Consider the following 24,083-nt stretch of genomic DNA (forward strand, 5'->3'; position numbering starts at 1 on the left):
TCCACCATGGGGCCCAAACCATAACCCCACCTCCACCACGGGGCCCATACCATAACCCCACCTCCACCATGGGGCCACTCTGTTCACATCAGCAAACCGCTCATCAACACAACGCCATGCGCACGTGGTCTTCGGTTGTGAGGCCGGTTGTACTTACTTCCAAATTCTCAAAAACGACTTTGGAGGCGGCTTATGGTAGAGAAATTAACATCCAACAGCTCTAGTGGACATTCCTGTAGTCAACATGCCAATTGCATTCTCCCTCAAAACTTGAGACATCTGTGGCATTGTGTTGTTGTGACAAAACTGCACATTTTAGAGTGGCGTTTTATTGTCCCCCCAGCACAAGGTGCACCTGTGTAATGATCATGCTGTTTAATCAGCTTCTTGATATGCCACACCTGTCAGATGGATGGATTATCTTGGCAAAAGAGAAACGCTCACCAACAAGGATGTAAACAAAGTTGTGCACAAACATTTTTGAGAAATACGTTTTTTTTTTGTGCATATGGAACATTTCTGGGATCTTTTATTTCAGCTCATGAAACATAGAGACCAACACTTGTACATGTTGAGATTTATATTTTAGTTCAGTGTACATGACTATTGAATCGTCCCTGAACAGTCTGTTTTTCAGAAAGACACTGAGGGCTCAAATATGACCACAGCTAAAAACCAGTCGATTCCCATTTATCATTTTATTTAAAGCTTTTAGTCTGCGGGGAAACAAGTGCTCTACAAAATGTCTTCATAGTGAATGGTGGGAGATAGAAACGGCCACCTCAATCCCCCCAGGCACCCCTACAGATCTGCTACCTCAATCCCCCCAGGCACCCCTACAGATCTGCTACCTCCATCCCCCAGGCACCCCTACAGTTCTGCTACCTCAATCCCCCCAGGCACCACCCCTACAGATCTTCTACCTCAATCCCCCAGGCACCCCTACAGAGTTGCTACCTCAATCCCCCCAGGCACCCCTACAGATCTTCTACCTCAATCCCCCAGGCACCCCTACAGATCTGCTACCTCAATCCCCCAGGCACCCCTACAGATCTTCTACCTCAATCCCCCAGGCACCCCTACAGATCTGCTACCTCAATCCCCCCCAGGCACCCCTACAGATCTGCTACCTCAATCCCCCAGGCACCCCTACAGATCTGCTACCTCAATATCACAGGCACCCCTACAGATCTGCTACCTCAATCCCCCCCAGGCACCCCTACAGATCTGCCACCTCAATCCCCCAGGCACCCCTACAGATCTTCTACCTCAATCCCCCAGGTACCCCTACAGATCTGCTACCTCAATATCACAGGCACCCCTACAGATCTGCTACCTCAATCCCCCCCAGGCACCCCTACAGATCTGCTACCTCAATCCCCCAGGCACCCCTACAGATCTGCTACCTCAATCCCCCAGGTACCCCTACAGATCTGCTACCTCAATCCCCCCAGGCACCCCTACAGATCTGCTACCTCAATCCCCCAGGCACCCCTACAGATCTACTACCTCAATCCCCCAGGCACCCCTACAGATCTGCTACCTCAATCCCCCCCAGGCACCCCTACAGATCTGCTACCTCAATCCCCCCAGGCACCCCTACAGATCTGCTACCTCAATCCCCCAGGCACCCCTACAGATCTTCTACCTCAATCCCCCAGGCACCCCTACAGATCTTCTACCTCAATCCCCCCAGGCACCCCTACAGATCTGCTACCTCAATCCCCCAGGCACCCCTACAGATCTGCTACCTCAATCCCCCCAGGCACCCCTACAGATCTTCTACCTCAATCCCCCAGGCACCCCTACAGATCTGCTACCTCAATCCCCCCAGGCACCCCTACAGATCTTCTACCTCAATCCCCCCAGGCACCCCTACAGATCTGCTACCTCAATCCCCCCAGGCACCCCTACAGATCTCCTACCTCAATCCCCCAGGCACCCCTACAGATCTTCTACCTCAATCCCCCCAGGCACCCCTACAGATCTGCTACCTCAATCCCCCCAGGCACCCCTACAGATCTGCTACCTCAATCCCCCCAGGCACCCCTACAGATCTGCTACCTCAATCCCCCCAGGCACCCCTACAGATCTGCTACCTCAATCCCCCCCAGGCACCCCTACAGATCTGCTACCTCAATCCCCCCAGGCACCCCTACAGATCTGCTACCTCAATCCCCCCAGGCACCCCTACAGGTCTGCTACCTCAATCCCCCCAGGCACCTCTACAGATCTTCTACCTCAATCCCCCAGGTACCCCTACAGATCTGCTACCTCAATCCCCCCAGGCACCCCTACAGATCTGCTACCTCAATCCCCCCAGGCACCCCTACAGATCTTCTACCTCAATCCCCCAGGCACCCCTACAGATCTGCTACCTCAATCCCCCAGGCACCCCTACAGATCTGCTACCTCAATCCCCCCAGGCACCCCTACAGATCTGCTACCTCAATCCCCCCAGGCACCCCTACAGATCTGCTACCTCAATCCCCCCAGGCACCCCTACAGATCTGCTACCTCAATCCCCCCAGGCACCCCTACAGATCTGCTACCTCAATCCCCCCAGGCACCCCTACAGATCCGCCATCTTTAAATTTGACCGGTTTCTCAACAGGAAAACTTTTTAGAAGTTTGCATTTCCTGCTGTGCAGCAACATTCTCTGCAACAACAGAGCGATCTAATGAAGATAGCAGATCAGTATGAGGTTACCTCATCACTTACTAACACACACACACACACACACACACACACACACACACACACACACACACACACACACACACACACACACACACACACACACACAGAAGAACATGAGCTATTAAAGCTGATTTGGGGTCAGGGATAAGGTTTACAAAAAAAACACCTGGATGAGGTTTGGGTGATAATAAGCAGGCTGGATGGGGGTTAGCGTTCATCTCTGTTTTATTTAAGCTTCTCTGTGAGGTGGTCATACTGCTACACCACCACTAGAGGTCACTGGTCAGGGTGGGGGGGGGGGGGGGGGGTCATATGAACCCTCTTCTGATGTCAGCCGGCCGGTTCCCAGCAGGTCTCAGACCCCTTCGTCCAATCAGCCCTCCTGCTGTGGGATCGTGACCTGGGAGCGGACCAATAGGGTCGTAGCGTGGGCGGGGCAGAATACCACCGGGGATGCCGGGTCTCTGGTCGTACTCCCCACCGATGATGCCAGGCGGGTAGAAGGGGAAGGGGTTGTTGGGAAGGGGGTGGAGGGGGTAGAGGGGTGGGGGGACAGGGTGGTAACGGGGCATGTGGCGGGGGTAACTGGCTGCCTCTCTCCTCCACTTGTACTTCTTCTTGTAGAGCTGAAATTAAAATGGTACCAGAGAGTTAGACAGTGGCTTGAGTCTCAAATTGAACCCTATTCCCTATATAGTGCACTACTATAGACCAGAGCCCTATTCCCTATATAGTGCACTACTATAGACCAGGGCCCTATTCCCTATATAGTGCACTACTATAGACCAGAGCCCTATTCCCTATATAGTGCACTACTTTAGACCAGAGCCCTATTCCCTATATAGTGCACTACTTTAGACCAGAGCCCTATTCCCTATATAGTGCACTACTATAGACCAGAGCCCTATTCCCTATATAGTGTCCTACTATAGACCAGAGCCCTATTCCCTATATAGTGCACTACTTTAGACCAGAACCCATAGTGAATAGGGGGGCATTTGAGACGCAGAAGTGATTACAGCAGCATGTCATTTCATAACTTGTTGTCGTTAACATCAATTGCTGAGTTGATATGAACAGATATTTTTATTAACGTCAGATTGTAGCTGGGGTTTTATTAACGTCAGATTGTAGCTGGGGGTTTATTAACGTCAGATTGTAGCTGGGGTTTTATTAACGTCAGATTGTAGCTGGGGTTTTATTAACGTCAGATTGTAGCTGGGGTTTTATTAACGTCAGATTGTAGCTGGGGTTTTATTAACGTCAGATTGTAGCTGGGGTTTTATTAACGTCAGATTGTAGCTGGGGTTTTATTAACGTCAGATTGTAGCTGGGGTTTTATTAACGTCAGATTGTAGCTGGGGTTTTATTAACGTCAGATTGTAGCTGGGGTTTTATTAAGGTCAGATTGTAGCTGGGGTTTTATTAACGTCAGATTGTAGCTGGGGTTTTATTAACGTCAGACTGTAGCTGGGGTTTTATTAACGTCAGATTGTAGCTGGGGTTTTATTAACGTCAGATTGTAGCTGGGGGTTTTATTAACGTCAGATTGTAGCTGGGGTTTTATTAACGTCAGATTGTAGCTGGGGTTTTATTAACGTCAGACTGTAGCTGGGGTTTTATTAACGTCAGATTGTAGCTGGGGTTTTATTAATAACGTCAGATTGTAGCTGGGGTTTTATTAACGTCAGATTGTAGCTGGGGTTTTATTAACGTCAGACTGTAGCTGGGGGTTTTATTAACGTCAGATTGTAGCTGGGGTTTTATTAACGTCAGACTGTAGCTGGGGTTTTATTAACGTCAGATTGTAGCTGGGGTTTTATTAACGTCAGATTGTAGCTGGGGTTTTATTAACGTCAGATTGTAGCTGGGGTTTTATTAACGTCAGATTGTAGCTGGGGTTTTATTAACGTCAGACTGTAGCTGGGGTTTTATTAACGTCAGATTGTAGCTGGGGGTTTTATTAACGTCAGATTGTAGCTGGGGTTTTATTAACGTCAGATTGTAGCTGGGGTTTTATTAACGTCAGACTGTAGCTGGGGTTTTATTAACGTCAGATTGTAGCTGGGGTTTTTATTAACGTCAGATTGTAGCTGGGGTTTTATTAACGTCAGATTGTAGCTGGGGGTTTTATTAACGTCAGATTGTAGCTGGGGTTTTATTATTAACGTCAGATTGTAGCTGGGGTTTTATTAACGTCAGATTGTAGCTGGGGTTTTATTAACGTCAGATTGTAGCTGGGGGTTTTATTAACGTCAGATTGTAGCTGGGGTTTTATTAAGGTCAGATTGTAGCCGGGGTTTTATTAACGTCAGATTGTAGCTGGGGGTTTTATTAACGTCAGATTGTAGCTGGGGTTTTATTAACGTCAGATTGTAGCTGGGGTTTTATTAATAACGTCAGATTGTAGCCGGGGTTTTATTAACGTCAGATTGTAGCTGGGGGTTTTATTAACGTCAGACTGTAGCTGGGGTTTTATTAACGTCAGATTGTAGCTGGGGTTTTATTAATAACGTCAGATTGTAGCTGGGGTTTTATTAACGTCAGATTGTAGCTGGGGTTTTATTAACGTCAGATTGTAGCTGGGGTTTTATTAATAACGTCAGATTGTAGCTGGGGTTTTATTAACGTCAGACTGTAGCTGGGGTTTTAATAACGTCAGATTGTAGCTGGGGGTTTTATTATTAACGTCAGATTGTAGCTGGGGTTTTATTAACTTCAGATTGTAGCTGGGGTTTTATTAACGTCAGATTGTAGCTGGGGTTTTATTAACGTCAGATTGTAGCTGGGGTTTTATTAACGTCAGATTGTAGCTGGGGGGTTTATTAATAACGTCAGATTGTAGCTGGGGGTTTTATTAACGTCAGACTGTAGCTGGGGGTTTTATTAACGTCAGATTGTAGCTGGGGTTTTATTAACGTCAGATTGTAGCTGGGGGTTTTATTAACGTCAGACTGTAGCTGGGGGTTTTATTAACGTCAGATTGTAGCTGGGGGTTTATTAACGTCAGATTGTAGCTGGGGTTTTATTAACGTCAGATTGTAGCTGGGGGTTTATTAACGTCAGATTGTAGCTGGGGGTTTTATTAACGTCAGATTGTAGCTGGGGGTTTATTAACGTCAGATTGTAGCTGGGGTTTTATTAACGTCAGATTGTAGCTGGGGTTTTATTAACGTCAGATTGTAGCTGGGGTTTTATTAACGTCAGATTGTAGCTGGGGTTTTATTAACGTCAGATTGTAGCTGGGGTTTTAATAACGTCAGATTGTAGCTGGGGTTTTATTAACGTCAGATTGTAGCTGGGGTTTTATTAACGTCAGATTGTAGCTGGGGTTTTAATAACGTCAGATTGTAGCTGGGGGTTTATTAACGTCAGATTGTAGCTGGGGTTTTAATAACGTCAGATTGTAGCTGGGGTTTTAATAACGTCAGATTGTAGCTGGGGCGCGGGCTGGGGTTTTATTAACGTCAGACTGTAGCTGGGGTTTTATTAACGTCAGATTGTAGCTGGGGTTTTATTAACGTCAGACTGTCGCTGGGGTTTTAATAACGTCAGATTGTAGCTGGGGTTTTATTAACGTCAGATTGTAGCTGGGGTTTTATTAACGTCAGATTGTAGCTGGGGTTTTATTAACGTCAGATTGTAGCTGGGGTTTTATTAACGTCAGATTGTAGCTGGGGTTTTATTAACGTCAGATTGTAGCTGGGGGTTGTATTAACGTCAGATTGTAGCTGGGGTTTTATTAATAACGTCAGATTGTAGCTGGGGTTTTATTAACGTCAGATTGTAGCTGGGGTTTTATTAACGTCAGATTGTAGCTGGGGTTTTATTAATAACGTCAGATTGTAGCTGGGGTTTTATTAACGTCAGACTGTAGCCGGGGTTTTATTAACGTCAGATTGTAGCTGGGGTTTTATTAACGACAGATTGTAGCTGGGGTTTTATTAACGTCAGACTGTAGCTGGGGTTTTATTAACGTCAGACTGTAGCTGGGGTTTTATTAACGTCAGATTGTAGCTGGGGTTTTATTAATAACGTCAGATTGTAGCTGGGGTTTTATTAACGTCAGATTGTAGCTGGGGTTTTATTAACGTCAGACTGTAGCTGGGGGTTTTATTAACGTCAGATTGTAGCTGGGGTTTTATTAACGTCAGATTGTAGCCGGGGTTTTATTAACGTCAGATTGTAGCCGGGGTTTTATTAACGTCAGATTGTAGCTGGGGTTTTATTAACGTCAGATTGTAGCTGGGGTTTTATTAACGTCAGACTGTAGCTGGGGTTTTATTAACGTCAGACTGTAGCTGGGGTTTTATTAACGTCAGATTGTAGCTGGGGTTTTATTAATAACGTCAGATTGTAGCTGGGGTTTTATTAACGTCAGATTGTAGCTGGGGTTTTATTAACGTCAGACTGTAGCTGGGGGTTTTATTAACGTCAGATTGTAGCTGGGGTTTTATTAACGTCAGACTGTAGCTGGGGTTTTATTAACGTCAGATTGTAGCTGGGGTTTTATTAACGTCAGATTGTAGCTGGGGTTTTATTAACGTCAGATTGTAGCTGGGGTTTTATTAACGTCAGATTGTAGCTGGGGGTTTTATTAACGTCAGACTGTAGCTGGGGTTTTATTAACGTCAGATTGTAGCTGGGGGTTTTATTAACGTCAGATTGTAGCTGGGGTTTTATTAACGTCAGATTGTAGCTGGGGTTTTATTAACGTCAGACTGTAGCTGGGGTTTTATTATTAACGTCAGATTGTAGCTGGGGTTTTATTATTAACGTCAGATTGTAGCTGGGGTTTTATTAACGTCAGATTGTAGCTGGGGGTTTTATTAACGTCAGATTGTAGCTGGGGTTTTATTATTAACGTCAGATTGTAGCTGGGGTTTTATTAACGTCAGATTGTAGCTGGGGTTTTATTAACGTCAGATTGTAGCTGGGGGTTTTATTAACGTCAGATTGTAGCTGGGGTTTTATTAAGGTCAGATTGTAGCCGGGGTTTTATTAACGTCAGATTGTAGCTGGGGGTTTTATTAACGTCAGATTGTAGCTGGGGTTTTATTAACGTCAGATTGTAGCTGGGGTTTTATTAATAACGTCAGATTGTAGCCGGGGTTTTATTAACGTCAGATTGTAGCTGGGGGTTTTATTAACGTCAGACTGTAGCTGGGGTTTTATTAACGTCAGATTGTAGCTGGGGTTTTATTAATAACGTCAGATTGTAGCTGGGGTTTTATTAACGTCAGATTGTAGCTGGGGTTTTATTAACGTCAGATTGTAGCTGGGGTTTTATTAATAACGTCAGATTGTAGCTGGGGTTTTATTAACGTCAGACTGTAGCTGGGGTTTTAATAACGTCAGATTGTAGCTGGGGGTTTTATTATTAACGTCAGATTGTAGCTGGGGTTTTATTAACTTCAGATTGTAGCTGGGGTTTTATTAACGTCAGATTGTAGCTGGGGTTTTATTAACGTCAGATTGTAGCTGGGGTTTTATTAACGTCAGATTGTAGCTGGGGGGTTTATTAATAACGTCAGATTGTAGCTGGGGGTTTTATTAACGTCAGACTGTAGCTGGGGGTTTTATTAACGTCAGATTGTAGCTGGGGTTTTATTAACGTCAGATTGTAGCTGGGGGTTTTATTAACGTCAGACTGTAGCTGGGGGTTTTATTAACGTCAGATTGTAGCTGGGGGTTTATTAACGTCAGATTGTAGCTGGGGTTTTATTAACGTCAGATTGTAGCTGGGGGTTTATTAACGTCAGATTGTAGCTGGGGGTTTTATTAACGTCAGATTGTAGCTGGGGGTTTATTAACGTCAGATTGTAGCTGGGGTTTTATTAATAACGTCAGATTGTAGCTGGGGTTTTATTAACGTCAGATTGTAGCTGGGGTTTTATTAACGTCAGATTGTAGCTGGGGGTTTATTAACGTCAGATTGTAGCTGGGGTTTTATTAACGTCAGATTGTAGCTGGGGGTTTATTAACGTCAGATTGTAGCTGGGGTTTTATTAACGTCAGATTGTAGCTGGGGGTTTTATTAACGTCAGATTGTAGCTGGGGTTTTATTATTAACGTCAGATTGTAGCTGGGGTTTTATTAATAACGTCAGATTGTAGTTTTATTGATTTCTAAAAGCAGGTCACTAATGAACAGAGACTTACTGTCTGTGGGGTTGATTCCAGGGATGATGAGCAACAGAATAAATTCAGCTGAGACACACCAAACCCTTTTAAACCAGGACATAGACATGTGTTTAAAGAGCATAGTCAATATATATATATATATATAGAGCACTAGGACCTGACTCACCTCTTTCCACTGAGTGCCTCCGTCTCGGCTGAGGTCTTGGCAGTCTGCAAGTCAAATAACAAATCTCCATCAGACAATATACACTCAATAACTAAACATCTCTTTAATACAGACAGACAGGTCTCAGGAGAACAGTCCTGGCTCTGCTCTGACGTGTAGAAACTAAACATATCTTTAATACAGACAGACAGGTCTCAGGAGAACAGTCCTGGCTCTGCTCTGACGTGTAGAAACTAAACATATCTTTAATACAGACAGACAGGTCTCAGGAGAACAGTCCTGGCTCTGCTCTGACGTGTAGAAACTAAACATCTCTTTAATACAGACAGACAGGTCTCAGGAGAACAGTCCTGGCTCTGCTCTGACGTGTAGAAACTAAACATATCTTTAATACAGACAGACAGGTCTCAGGAGAACAGTCCTGGCTCTGCTCTGACGTGTAGAAACTAAACATATCTTTAATACAGACAGACAGGTCTCAGGAGAACAGTCCTGGCTCTGCTCTGACGTGTAGAAACTAAACATCTCTTTAATACAGACAGACAGGTCTCAGGAGAACAGTCCTGGCTCTGCTCTGACGTGTAGAAACTAAACATCTCTTTAATACAGACAGACAGGTCTCAGGAGAACAGTCCTGGCTCTGCTCTGACGTGTAGAAACTAAACATATCTTTAATACAGACAGACAGGTCTCAGGAGAACAGTCCTGGCTCTGCTCTGACGTGTAGAAACTAAACATCTCTTTAATACAGACAGACAGGTCTCAGGAGAACAGTCCTGGCTCTGCTCTGACGTGTAGAAACTAAACATCTCTTTAATACAGACAGACAGGTCTCAGGAGAACAGTCCTGGCTCTGCTCTGACGTGTAGAAACTAAACATCTCTTTAATACAGACAGACAGGTCTCAGGAGAACAGTCCTGGCTCTGCTCTGACGTGTAGAATCAGACTGTCAATGAATCACAACACACCATTTGAGAGAAGCTACATATTGTGGCATAACATCAATTTCTCTTTACATTTCAGTCATTTAACAGAGACTCTTACCCAGATAGACCAGAGACCTCCAGACAGACCAGAGAGACCAGACAGACCAGAGACCTCCAGATAGACCAGAGACCTCCAGACAGACCAGAGAGACCAGACAGACCAGAGAGACCAGACAGACCAGAGACCTCCAGACAGGCCAGAGACCTCCAGATAGACCAGAGACCTCCAGATAGACCAGAGACCTCCAGACAGACCAGAGAGACCAGACAGACCAGAGACCTCCAGACAGACCAGAGACCTCCAGACAGACCAGAGACCTCCAGACAGACCAGAGACCTCCAGATAGACCAGAGACCTCCAGATAGACCAGAGAGACCAGACAGACCAGAGACCTCCAGACAGACCAGAGACCTCCAGACAGACCAGAGACCTCCAGACAGACCAGAGACCTCCAGACAGACCAGAGACCTCCAGACAGACCAGAGAGACCAGACAGACCAGAGACCTCCAGACAGACCAGAGAGACCTCCAGATAGACCAGAGAGACATCCAGACAGACCAGAGACCTCCAGACAGACCAGAGACCTCCAGACAGACCAGAGACCTCCAGATAGACCAGAGACCTCCAGACAGACCAGAGACCTCCAGATAGACCAGAGACCTCCAGATAGACCAGAGACCTCCAGACAGACCAGAGAGACCAGACAGACCAGAGACCTCCAGACAGACCAGAGACCTCCAGACAGACCAGAGACCTCCAGACAGACCAGAGACCTCCAGATAGACCAGAGACCTCCAGACAGGCCAGACAGACCAGACAGACCAGAGACCTCCAGACAGACCAGAGAGACATCCAGACAGGCCAGAGACCTCCAGACAGACCAGAGACCTCCAGACAGACCAGAGAGACCAGACAGACCAGAGACCTCCAGACAGACCAGAGAGACATCCAGACAGGCCAGAGACCTCCAGACAGACCAGAGACCTCCAGACAGACCAGAGACCTCCAGACAGACCAGAGACCTCCAGACAGACCAGAGACCTCCAGACAGACCAGAGGCCTCCAGACAGACCAGAGACCTCCAGATAGACCAGAGAGACCTCCAGATAGACCAGAGAGACCTCCAGATAGACCAGAGACCTCCAGACAGACCAGAGACCTCCAGACAGACCAGAGACCTCCAGATAGACCAGAGACCTCCAGACAGACCAGAGACCTCCAGACAGACCAGAGACCTCCAGACAGACCAGAGACCTCCAGACAGACCAGAGACCTCCAGACAGACCAGAGACCTCCAGACAGACCAGAGACCTCCAGACAGACCAGAGAGACCAGAGAGACCAGACAGACCAGAGACCTCCAGACAGACCAGAGAGACCAGACAGACCAGAGACCTCCAGATAGACCAGAGAGACCAGACAGACCAGAGACCTCCAGATAGACCAGAGACCTCCAGATAGACCAGAGACCTCCAGACAGACCAGAGACCTCCAGACAGACCAGAGACCTCCAGATAGACCAGAGACCTCCAGACAGACCAGAGACCTCCAGACAGACCAGAGACCTCCAGATAGACCAGAGAGACCTCCAGACAGACCAGAGACCTCCAGAGAGACCAGAGACCTCCAGACAGACCAGAGACCTCCAGATAGACCAGAGACCTCCAGATAGACCAGAGACCTCCAGACAGACCAGAGAGACCAGACAGACCAGAGACCTCCAGACAGACCAGAGACCTCCAGATAGACCAGAGAGACCTCCAGATAGACCAGAGAGACCTGTCTTTTATGTGTGTTTATAAATATATCCGTGTGTGTGTGTGTGTGCGCGTTCGTCCTACCCCTGAAGTCTCGGCGGTAGAGATGTCTCCAGAGAGCCGGGTCTGTGGTGGTCTGGTGGAGGTGCCTGTTGACCGAGGAGAGGGCCAGGAGAGAGGAGACATCCAGCAGTCTCAGCACCCTCAGTAACAGCTCTGGAGGAAGGACTGGCAGGCCAAACACTGCTGGCAGGGCCATGGCTGTTATACCACCACCAGACACCAGGGGGAGACAGAGAGTCACAATACAGAGAGATAGATAGTTACAACACTGCTGGTAGGACCATGGCTGTTATACCACCACCAGACACCAGGGGGGAGACAGAGAGTCACAATACAGAGAGATAGATAGTTACAACACTGCTGGTAGGACCATGGCTGTTATACCACCACCAGACAACAGGGGGGGAGACAGAGAGTCACAATACAGAGAGATAGATAGTTACAACACTGCTGGTAGGACCATGGCTGTTATACCACCCCCAGACACCAGGGGGAGACAGAGAGTCACAATACAGAGAGATAGATAGTTACAACACTGCTGGTAGGACCATGGCTGTTATACCACCACCAGACAACAGGGGGGGGAGACAGAGAGTCACAATACAGAGAGATAGATAGTTACAACACTGCTGGTAGGACCATGGCTGTTATACCACCACCAGACACCAGGGGGAGACAGAGAGTCACAATACAGAGAGATAGATAGTTACAACACTGCTGGTAGGGCCATGGCTGTTATACCACCACCAGACACCAGGGGGAGACAGAGAGTAATGGATTTGACACATTGGTAATTACCCAATTAATTAAATTAATTGGTCATTTACATATGCTATTCAATGATTTTAAATGATTGCAGTGAGATCTGAGAGACCAATGTCAAATTTCCAGATATTTCCTTCTTAATAACAGTACTAGATATCTACATCCCAGTACTATTTATTACTTAACAGTACTACATATCTACATCCCAGTACTATTTATTACTTAACAGTACTACATATCTACATCCCAGTACTATTTATTACTTAACAGTACTACATATCTACATCCCAGTACTATTTATTACTTAACAGTACTACATATCTACCTCCCAGTACTATTTATTACTTAACAGTACTACATATCTACATCCCAGTACTATTTATTACTTAACAGTACTACATATCTACATCCCAGTACTATTTATTACTTAACAGTACTACATATCTACATCCCAGTACTATTTATTACTTAACAGTACTAGATATCTACATCCCAGTACTATTTATTTAATAACAGTACTATATATCTACATCCCAGTACTATTTATTTAATAACAGTACTACATATCTACATCCCAGTACTATATATGTCTTAATAACAGTACTACATATCTACATCCCAGTACTATTTATTACTTAAAAACAGTACTACATATCTACATCCCAGTACTATTTATTACTTAACAGTACTACATATCTACATCCCAGTACTATTTATTACTTAACAGTACTATATATCTACATCCCAGTACTATTTATTTAATAACAGTACTATATATCTACATCCCAGTACTATTTATTTAATAACAGTACTACATATCTACATCCCAGTACTATTTATTACTTAACAGTACTACATATCTACATCCCAGTACTATTTATTTAATAACAGTACTATATTTCTACATCCCAGTACTATATATTTATTAATAACAGTACTACATATCTACATCCCAGTACTATATATTTATTAATAACAGTACTATATATCTATATCCCAGTACTATTTATTTAATAACAGTACTACATATCTACATCCCAGTACTATTTATTTAATAACAGTACTATATTTCTACATCCCAGTACTATATATTTATTAATAACAGTACTATATTTCTACATCCCAGTACTATATATTTATTAATAACATTACTACATATCTACATCCCAGTACTATATATTTATTAATAACAGTACTATATATCTATATCCCAGTACTATTTATTTAATAACAGTACTATATATCTACATCCCAGTACTATTTATTTAATAACAGTACTATATTTCTACATCCCAGTACTATATATTTATTAATAACAGTACTACATATCTACATCCCAGTACTATATATTTATTAATAACAGTACTATATATCTATATCCCAGTACTATTTATTTAATAACAGTACTACATATCTACATCCCAGTACTATTTATTTAATAACAGTACTATATTTCTACATCCCAGTACTATATATTTATTAATAACAGTACTATATTTCTACATCCCAGTACTATATATTTATTAATAACATTACTACATATCTACATCCCAGTACTATATATTTATTAATAACAGTACTATATATCTATATCCCAGTACTATTTATTTAATAACAGTACTATATATATCTACATCCCAGTAGTATTTATTTAATAACAGTACTACATATCTACATCCCAGTACTATATATTTAATAACAGTACTATATATCTACATCCCAGTACCTTCTCTGGCTGAAGCTATCAGAGGATACACCAGCTGGTCTTTGAAGACCCGGGACAACTTCCTCAGCTCTGTGTAGACGGCCGCTGCGCTGTCACCTGGAACAGGACAGACAGAACAGACACTATCACCTGGAACAGGACAGACACTATCACCTGGAACAGGACAGACACTATCACCTGGAACAGGACAGACAGAACAGACACTATCACTTGGAACAGAACAGACACAAGCACCTGGAACAGGACAGACAGAACAGACACTATCACCTGGAACAGGACAGACACTATCACCTGGAACAGAACATACACTATCACCTGGAACAGGACAGACACTATCACCTGGAACAGGACAGACAGAACAGACACTATCACCTGGAACAGGACAGACACTATCACCTGGAACAGAACAGACACTAGCACCTGGAACAGAACAGACACTATCACCTGGAACAGAACATACACTATCACCTGGAACAGGACAGACACTATCACCTGGAACAGGACAGACACTATGACCTGGAACAGGACAGACAGAACAGACACTATCACCTGGAACAGAACAGACAATATCACCTGGAACAGGACAGACACTATCACCTGGAACAGGACAGACAGAACAGAACTATTACCTGGAACAGGACAGACAGAACAGACACTATCACCTGGAACAGGACAGACACTACCACCTGGAACAGGACAGACACTATCACCTGGAACAGGACAGACAGGACAGACACTATCACCTGGAACAGGACAGACACTATCACCTGGAACAGAACAGACACTATCACCTGGAACAGGACAGACACTATCACCTGGAACAGGACAGACAGAACAGACACTATCACCTGGAACAGGACAGACAGAACAGACACTATACCTGGAACAGGACATACACTATCACCTGGAACAGAACATACACTATCACCTGGAACAGGACAGACAGAACAGACACTATTACCTGGAACAGGACAGACACTACTACCTGGAACAGGACAGACAGAACAGACACTACCACCTGGAACAGAACAGACAATATCACCTGGAACAGGACAGACACTATCACCTGGAACAGGACAGACAGAACAGACACTTCACCTGGAACAGAACAGACAATAAAACCTGGAACAGGACAGACACTATCACCTGGAACAGGACAGACACTATCACCTGGAACAGGACAGACACTATAACCTGGAACAGGACAGACACTATCACCTGGAACAGGACAGACACTATCACCTGGAACATGACAGACACTATCACCTGGAACATGACAGACACTATCACCTGGAACAGGACAGACACTATCACCTGGAACAGGACAGACACTTCACCTGGAACAGGACAGACACTATCACCTGGAACATGACAGACACTATCACCTGGAACAGAACAGACACTATCACCTGGAACAGGACAGACACTATCACCTGGAACAGGACAGACACTTCACCTGGAACAGGACAGACACTATCACCTGGAACATGACAGACACTATCACCTGGAACAGGACAGACACTATCACCTGGAACAGGACAGACACTATAACCTGGAACAGGACAGACACTATCACCTGGAACAGAACAGACACTTCACCTGGAACAGGACAGACACTATCACCTGGAACATGACAGACACTATCACCTGGAACAGAACAGACACTATCACCTGGAACAGGACAGACACTATCACCTGGAACAGAACAGACACTATCACCTGGAACAGGACAGACACTATCACCTGGAACAGGACAGACAGAACAGACACTACCACCTGGAACAGGACAGACACTATCACCTGGAACAGGACAGACACTATCACCTGGAACAGAACAGACACTATCACCTGGAACAGGACAGACACTATCACCTGGAACAGAACAGACACTATCACCTGGAACAGAACAGACACTACACCTGGAACAGGACAGACACTATCACCTGGAACAGGACAGACACTATGACCTGGAACAGGACAGACAGAACAGACACTATCACCTGGAACAGGACAGACACTATAACCTGGAACAGGACAGACACTATCACCTGGAACAGAACAGACAATATCACCTGGAACAGGACAGACAGAACAGACACTATCACCTGGAACATGACAGACACTTACACCTGGAACAGGACAGACACTATCACCTGGAACAGGACAGACACTATAACCTGGAACAGGACAGACACTACTACCTGGAACAGGACAGACAGAACAGACACTATCACCTGGAACAGGACAGACACTATAACCTGGAACAGGACAGACACTATCACCTGGAACAGGACAGACAGAACAGACACTACTACCTGGAACAGGACATACACTATCACCTGGAACAGAACATACACTATAACCTGGAACAGGACAGACAGAACAGACACTATTACCTGGAACAGGACAGACACTATCACCTGGAACAGGACAGACACTATCACCTGGAACAGGACAGACACTATAACCTGGAACAGGACAGACACTATCACCTGGAACAGGACAGACACTACTACCTGGAACAGGACAGACACCATCACCTGGAACAGGACAGACAGAACAGACACTATCACCTGGAACAGGACAGACAGAACAGACACTATCACCTGGAACAGGACAGACACTATCACCTGGAACAGAACATACACTATCACCTGGAACAGGACAGACACTATCACCTGGAACAGGACAGACAGAACAGACACTATCACCTGGAACAGAACAGACACTATCACCTGGAACAGGACAGACACTATCACCTGGAACAGGACAGACAGGACAGACACTATCACCTGGAACAGGACAGACACTATCACCTGGAACAGGACAGACAGAACAGACACTATCACCTGGAACAGGACAGACACTACCACCTGGAACAGGACAGACACTATCACCTGGAACAGGACAGACACTATCACCTGGAACAGGACAGACACTATCACCTGGAACAGGACAGACACTATCACCTGGAACAGAAAAGACACTATCACCTGGAACAGAACAGACACTATCACCTGGAACAGGACAGACACTATCACCTGGAACAGGACAGACACTATCACCTGGAACAGAACAGACAGAACAGAACTATTACCTGGAACAGGACAGACAGAACAGAACTATCACCTGGAACAGGACAGACAGAACAGAACTATCACCTGGAACAGAACAGACAGAACAGAACTATTACCTGGAACAGGAAAGACATTATAACCTGGAACAGGACAGACACTATCACCTGGAACAGGACAGACACCCGCACCTGGAACAGAACAGACACTATCACCTGGAACAGGACAGACACTATCACCTGGAACAGGACAGACAGAACAGACACTACCACCTGGAACAGGACAGACACTATCACCTGGAACAGGACAGACACTATCACCTGGAACAGGACAGACACTATCACCTGGAACAGGACAGACACTATCACCTGGAACAGGACAGACACTATCACCTGGAACAGAACAGACAGAACAGAACTATCACCTGGAACAGGACAGACAGAACAGAACTATCACCTGGAACAGGACAGACAGAACAGAACTATCTACCTGGAACAGGACAGACAGAACAGAACTATCACCTGGAACAGGACAGACACTTATCACCTGGAACAGGACAGACACTATCACCTGGAACAGGACAGACAGAACAGACACTATTACCTGGAACAGGACAGACAGAACAGACACTATCACCTGGAACAGGACAGACACTATCACCTGGAACAGGACAGACACTATCACCTGGAACAGGACAGACAGCTATCACCTGGAACAGGACATACACTATCACCTGGAACAGAACATACACTATCACCTGGAACAGGACAGACACTATCACCTGGAACAGGACAGACACTATCACCTGGAACAGGACAGACACTATCACCTGGAACAGGACAGACACTATCGACCTGGAACAGGACAGACAGAACAGACACTATCACCTGGAACAGGACAGACAGAACAGACACTATCACCTGGAACAGGACAGACACTATCACCTGGAACAGAACAGACACTATCACCTGGAACAGGACAGACACTATCACCTGGAACAGGACAGACAGACAGACACTATCACCTGGAACAGGACAGACACTATCACCTGGAACAGAACAGACACTATCACCTGGAACAGGACAGACACTATCACCTGGAACAGGACAGACATGGAACAGGACACTATCACCTGGAACAGAACAGACACTATTACCTGGAACAGGACAGACAGAACAGAACTATCACCTGGAACAGGACAGACACTATCACCTGGAACAGGACAGACACTATCACCTGGAACAGGACAGACACTATCACCTGGAACAGGACAGACACTATCACCTGGAACAGACAACAGACAGACACTATCACCTGGAACAGGACAGACACTATCACCTGGAACAGGACAGACACTATCACCTGGAACAGGACAGACACTATCACCTGGAACAGGACAGACACTATCACCTGGAACAGGACAGACACTATCACCTGGAACAGGACAGACAGAACAGACACTATCACCTGGAACAGACAGACAGACACCTATCACCTGGAACAGGACAGACACTATCACCTGGAACAGGACAGACACTATCACCTGGAACAGGACAGACACTATCACCTGGAACAGGACATACACTATCACCTGGAACAGGACAGACACTATCACCTGGAACAGGACAGACACTATCACCTGGAACAGGACAGACACTATCACCTGGAACAGGACAGACACTATCGACCTGGAACAGGACAGACAGAACAGACACTATCACCTGGAACAGGACAGACACTATCACCTGGAACAGAACAGACAGAACAGACACTATCACCTGGAACAGGACAGACACTATCACCTGGAACAGGACAGACAGAACAGACACTATCACCTGGAACAGGACAGACACTATCACCTGGAACAGGACAGACAGAACAGAACTATTACCTGGAACAGGACAGACAGAACAGACACTATCACCTGGAACAGGACAGACACTATCACCTGGAACAGGACAGACACTATCACCTGGAACAGGACAGACACTATCACCTGGAACAGGACATACACTATCACCTGGAACAGAACATACACTATCACCTGGAACAGGACAGACACTATCACCTGGAACAGGACAGACACTATCACCTGGAACAGGACAGACACTATCACCTGGAACAGGACAGACACTATGACCTGGAACAGGACAGACAGAACAGACACTATCACCTGGAACAGAACATACACTATGACCTGTAGATTAACACACACTAACCTGTCCACTGGTCAGTCACACTAACCTGTCCACTGGTCAGTCACACTAACCTGTCCACTGGTCAGTCACACTAACCTGTCCACTGGTCAGTCACACTAACCTGTCCACTGGTCAGTCACACTAACCTGTCCACTGGTCAGTCACACTAACCTGTCCACTGGTCAGTCACACTAACCTGTCCACTGGTCAGTCACACTAACCTGTCCACTGGTCAGTCACACTAACCTGTCCACTGGTCAGTCACACTAACCTGTCCACTGGTCAGTCACACTAACCTGTCCACTGGTCAGTCACACTAACCTGTCCACTGGTCAGTCACACTAACCTGTCCACTGGTCAGTCACACTAACCTGTCCACTGGTCAGTCACATAGGTGGAGGGTTTCAGCGACAGTTTCCTCACTGTTTCCACCTGCTGCTTCACCTTCAGGGTGGCTGCAGAGGGGAGCAAGATAACAATCAATCAGGGGGGAAACCGGTCAGATCAATAACGATAATCAGAGATGGATCAAACATATAGCTATGGAAAACACTGAGACTGCCCTTCCAGATGGCCCCCTATAGCCCTTCCAGATGGCCCCCTATAGCCCTTCCAGGTGGCCCCCTATAGCCCTTCCAGATGGCCCCCTATAGCCCTTCCAGATGGCCCCCTATAGCCCTTCCAGATGGCCCCCTATAGCCCTTCCAGATGGCCCCCTATAGCCCTTCCAGATGGCCCCCTATAGCCCTTCCAGATGGCCCCCTATAGCCCTTCCAGATGGCCCCCTATAGCCCTTCCAGATGGCCCCCTATAGCCCTTCCAGATGGCCCCCTACGGCCCTTCCAGATGGCCCCCTATAGCCCTTCCAGATGGCCCCCTATAGCCCTTCCAGATGGCCCCCTATAGCCCTTCCAGATGGCCCCCTATAGAGCCCTATGGTCCTTCCAGATGGCCCCCTATAGCCCTTCCAGATGGCCCCCTATAGCCCTTCCAGATGGCCCCCTATAGCCCTTCCAGATGGCCCCCTATGGCCCTTCCAGATGGCCCCCTATAGCCCTTCCAGATGGCCCCCTACGGCCCTTCCAGATGGCCCCCTATAGCCCTTCCAGATGGCCCCTATAGCCCTTCCAGATGGCCCCCTATAGCCCTTCCAGATGGCCCCCTATAGTCCTTCCAGATGGCCCCCTATAGCCCTTCCAGATGGCCCCCTATGGCCCTTCCAGATGGCCCCCTATAGCCCTTCCAGATGGCCCCCTATAGTCCTTCCAGATGGCCCCCTATAGCCCTTCCAGATGGCCCCCTATAGAGCCCTATAGCCCTTCCAGATGGCCCCCTATAGCCCTTCCAGATGGCCCCCTATAGCCCTTCCAGATGGCCCCCTATAGTCCTTCCAGATGGCCCCCTATAGTCCTTCCAGATGGCCCGCTATAGTCCTTCCAGATGGCCCCCTATAGCCCTTCCAGATGGCCCCCTATAGTCCTTCCAGATGGCCCCCTATAGCCCTTCCAGATGGCCCCCTATAGCCCTTCCAGATGGCCCCCTATAGCCCTTCCAGATGGCCCCCTATAGAGCCCTATAGCCCTTCCAGATGGCCCCTATAGCCCTTCCAGATGGCCCCCTATAGCCCTTCCAGATGGCCCCCTATAGCCCTTCCAGATGGCCCCCTATAGCCCTTCCAGATGGCCCCCTATGGCCCTTCCAGATGGCCCCCTATAGCCCTTCCAGATGGCCCCCTATAGCCCTTCCAGATGGCGCCCTATAGAGCCCTATAGCCCTTCCAGATGGCCCCCTATAGCCCTTCCAGATGGCCCCCTATAGTCCTTCCAGATGGCCCCCTATAGTCCTTCCAGATGGCCCCTATAGCCCTTCCAGATGGCCCCCTATAGCCCTTCCAGATGGCCCCCTATAGCCCTTCCAGATGGCCCCCTATGGCCCTTCCAGATGGCCCCCTATAGCCCTTCCAGATGGCCCCTATAGCCCTTCCAGATGGCCCCCTATAGCCCTTCCAGATGGCCCCCTATAGCCCTTCCAGATGGCGCCCTATAGCCCTTCCAGATGGCCCCCTATAGCCCTTCCAGATGGCCCCCTATAGCCCTTCCAGATGGCCCCCTATGGCCCTTCCAGATGGCCCCCTATAGAGCCCTATAGCCCTTCCAGATGGCCCCCTATAGCCCTTCCAGATGGCCCCCTATAGCCCTTCCAGATGGCGCCCTATAGAGCCCTATAGCCCTTCCAGATGGCCCCCTATAGCCCTTCCAGATGGCCCCCTATAGCCCTTCCAGATGGCCCCCTATAGTCCTTCCAGATGGCCCCCTATAGCCCTTCCAGATGGCCCCCTATAGCCCTTCCAGATGGCCCCCTATAGCCCTTCCAGATGGCCCCCTATGGCCCTTCCAGATGGCGCCCTATAGCCCTTCCAGATGGCCCCCTATAGCCCTTCCAGATGGCCCCCTATGGCCCTTCCAGATGGCCCCCTATAGCCCTTCCAGATGGCGCCCTATAGAGCCCTATAGCCCTTCCAGATGGCCCCCTATAGCCCTTCCAGATGGCCCCCTATAGCCCTTCCAGATGGCCCCCTATAGCCCTTCCAGATGGCCCCCTATAGTCCTTCCAGATGGCCCCCTATAGCCCTTCCAGATGGCCCCCTATAGCCCTTCCAGATGGCCCCCTATGGCCCTTCCAGATGGCCCCCTATAGCCCTTCCAGATGGCCCCCTATAGAGCCCTATGGTCCTTCCAGATGGCCCCCTATGGCCCTTCCAGATGGCCCCCTATAGCCCTTCCAGATGGCGCCCTATAGCCCTTCCAGATGGCCCCCTATAGCCCTTCCAGATGGCCCCCTATAGCCCTTCCAGATGGCCCCCTATAGCCCTTCCAGATGGCCCCCTATGGCCCTTCCAGATGGCCCCCTATAGCCCTTCCAGATGGCCCCCTATAGCCCTTCCAGATGGCCCCTATAGCCCTTCCAGATGGCCCCCTATAGAGCCCTATGGTCCCTCCAGATGGCCCCCTATAGTCCCTGGTCAGAAGTAATAAACTACATAGTGAATAGGATCCCATTTGGGACCCAGCCACAGCTTTGAGAAACAGTGAGACTGACCGTTGATAACCAGAATGGGTCCCATGGGTACAGCTAGGACCATGGCCAGGCTGTCGTCACAGAGAGGATGGGCATACTGCAGTCTGTACAGCCCTCCTGGTGCCCTCCACCCAGCTGGCATCTCACCAGGACGCCCCTCAGAGCCCTACACACACGCACACACACGCACGCACGCACACACAATTTAGGGAATAGGGCTCTGGTCAACAGTAGTGCACTATTTAGGGAATAGGGTGACATTTGGGATGCAATCCCAGAGAGCATACTCCTCGCATCCTCTCTCTTCGCCTCTTTCTCAAACCCATTGGATGAGAAAACCAGAGGTCCCTCCCACCTGAAACTTCTCCTCCAATGGGTTTTGAGGAGGAAGCAGAGAGGCTGCAAGGAGTTATTGAATTGAGATTTCCCCAGTCTCCCGTAGAGCCTTATACCTGACACAGGAAGCCCGTCTCAACCATCAGGAGGTGTACTGCCACCATCAGGGCATCACAGGTACTGCTGCTCTGAGCCTGGTGGTACAGAACCTCCAGGGAATGGGGTACCTTCCCTCCTTCTGCTTCCCCACACAGCATGGGTTCCCAAACCCACCGGCCTGCCTCTTCTTCCTCTCTGACCACTTCCCGTTGAGGCTCCACCCCCATGCTGGCCTGGATCAACAACACAAATCACCACGGTGACTATCTGGTATACTGAGAAGACAGCCAATCGTAGCATCCGATTAGTTATAGGAAAACTCACAATACAATTGAATTACCGCAAAAAATCAAATGATTTACACATTTTATATACATATACACACACAGTGAATTCAGAAAGTATTCAGACCCCTTGAATTTTTCCACATTTTGTTGCGTTACAACCTTATTCTAAAATTGATTCAATCGTTTCCCCCCCCCCTTAAATCTACACACAATACCCAATAATGACATCACAATACCCCATAATGACATCACAATACCCCATAATGACATCACAATACCCCATAATGACATCACAATACCCCATAATGACATCACAATACCCCATAATGACAAAACAAAAACAGGTTAAGAAATTTAAAAAAAGCTGAAATATCACATTGACATAAATATTAATTAACCCTTAATTCAGTACTTTGCTTAAGCACCTTTGGCAGTGATTACAGCCTTGAGTCTTCTTGGGTATGACGCTACAAGCTTGGCACACCTGTATTTGGGGAGTTTCTCCCATTCTTCTCTGCAGATCCTCTCAAGCTCTGTCAGGTTGGATGGGGAGCGTCGCTGCACAGCTATTTTCACGTCTCTCCAGAGATGTTCGATCGGGTTCAAGTCCAGGCTCTGGATGGGCCACTCAAGGACATTCAGAGACTTGTCCCGAAGCCACTCCTGCGCTGTCTTGGCTGTGTGAGGTCTTTCCCTCGATCC

At 47.3% G+C, this 24,083-nt stretch overlaps 1 protein-coding gene across 2 annotated transcripts in view; it reads right to left on the minus strand.

Moving 5' to 3' along the window:
* Window positions 1-511: 511 nt before the first annotated feature.
* fbxo7 (F-box protein 7) overlaps window positions 512-24,083 on the minus strand; it is a 28,239-nt gene continuing 4,667 nt past the window's right edge. For both annotated transcript variants that reach the window (XM_082978095.1, XM_082978096.1), the window contains exons 4-10: window positions 23,112-23,327; window positions 22,681-22,825; window positions 19,953-20,036; window positions 14,310-14,405; window positions 11,840-12,016; window positions 9,011-9,054; window positions 512-3,327 (exon numbers count right to left, since the gene is read on the minus strand). In XM_082978095.1, coding sequence (XP_082834221.1) covers window positions 3,010-3,327; window positions 9,011-9,054; window positions 11,840-12,016; window positions 14,310-14,405; window positions 19,953-20,036; window positions 22,681-22,825; window positions 23,112-23,327 — 1,080 coding nt within the window. In that variant the 3' untranslated portion in view covers window positions 512-3,009. The remainder of the gene's footprint in view (window positions 3,328-9,010; window positions 9,055-11,839; window positions 12,017-14,309; window positions 14,406-19,952; window positions 20,037-22,680; window positions 22,826-23,111; window positions 23,328-24,083) is intronic.

This window comes from Salmo salar, chromosome 07 (genome assembly GCF_965601325.2).
Source record: "Salmo salar chromosome 07, fSalSal1, whole genome shotgun sequence".
In the NCBI taxonomy this organism is placed as follows: Eukaryota; Metazoa; Chordata; class Actinopteri; order Salmoniformes; family Salmonidae; genus Salmo; species Salmo salar.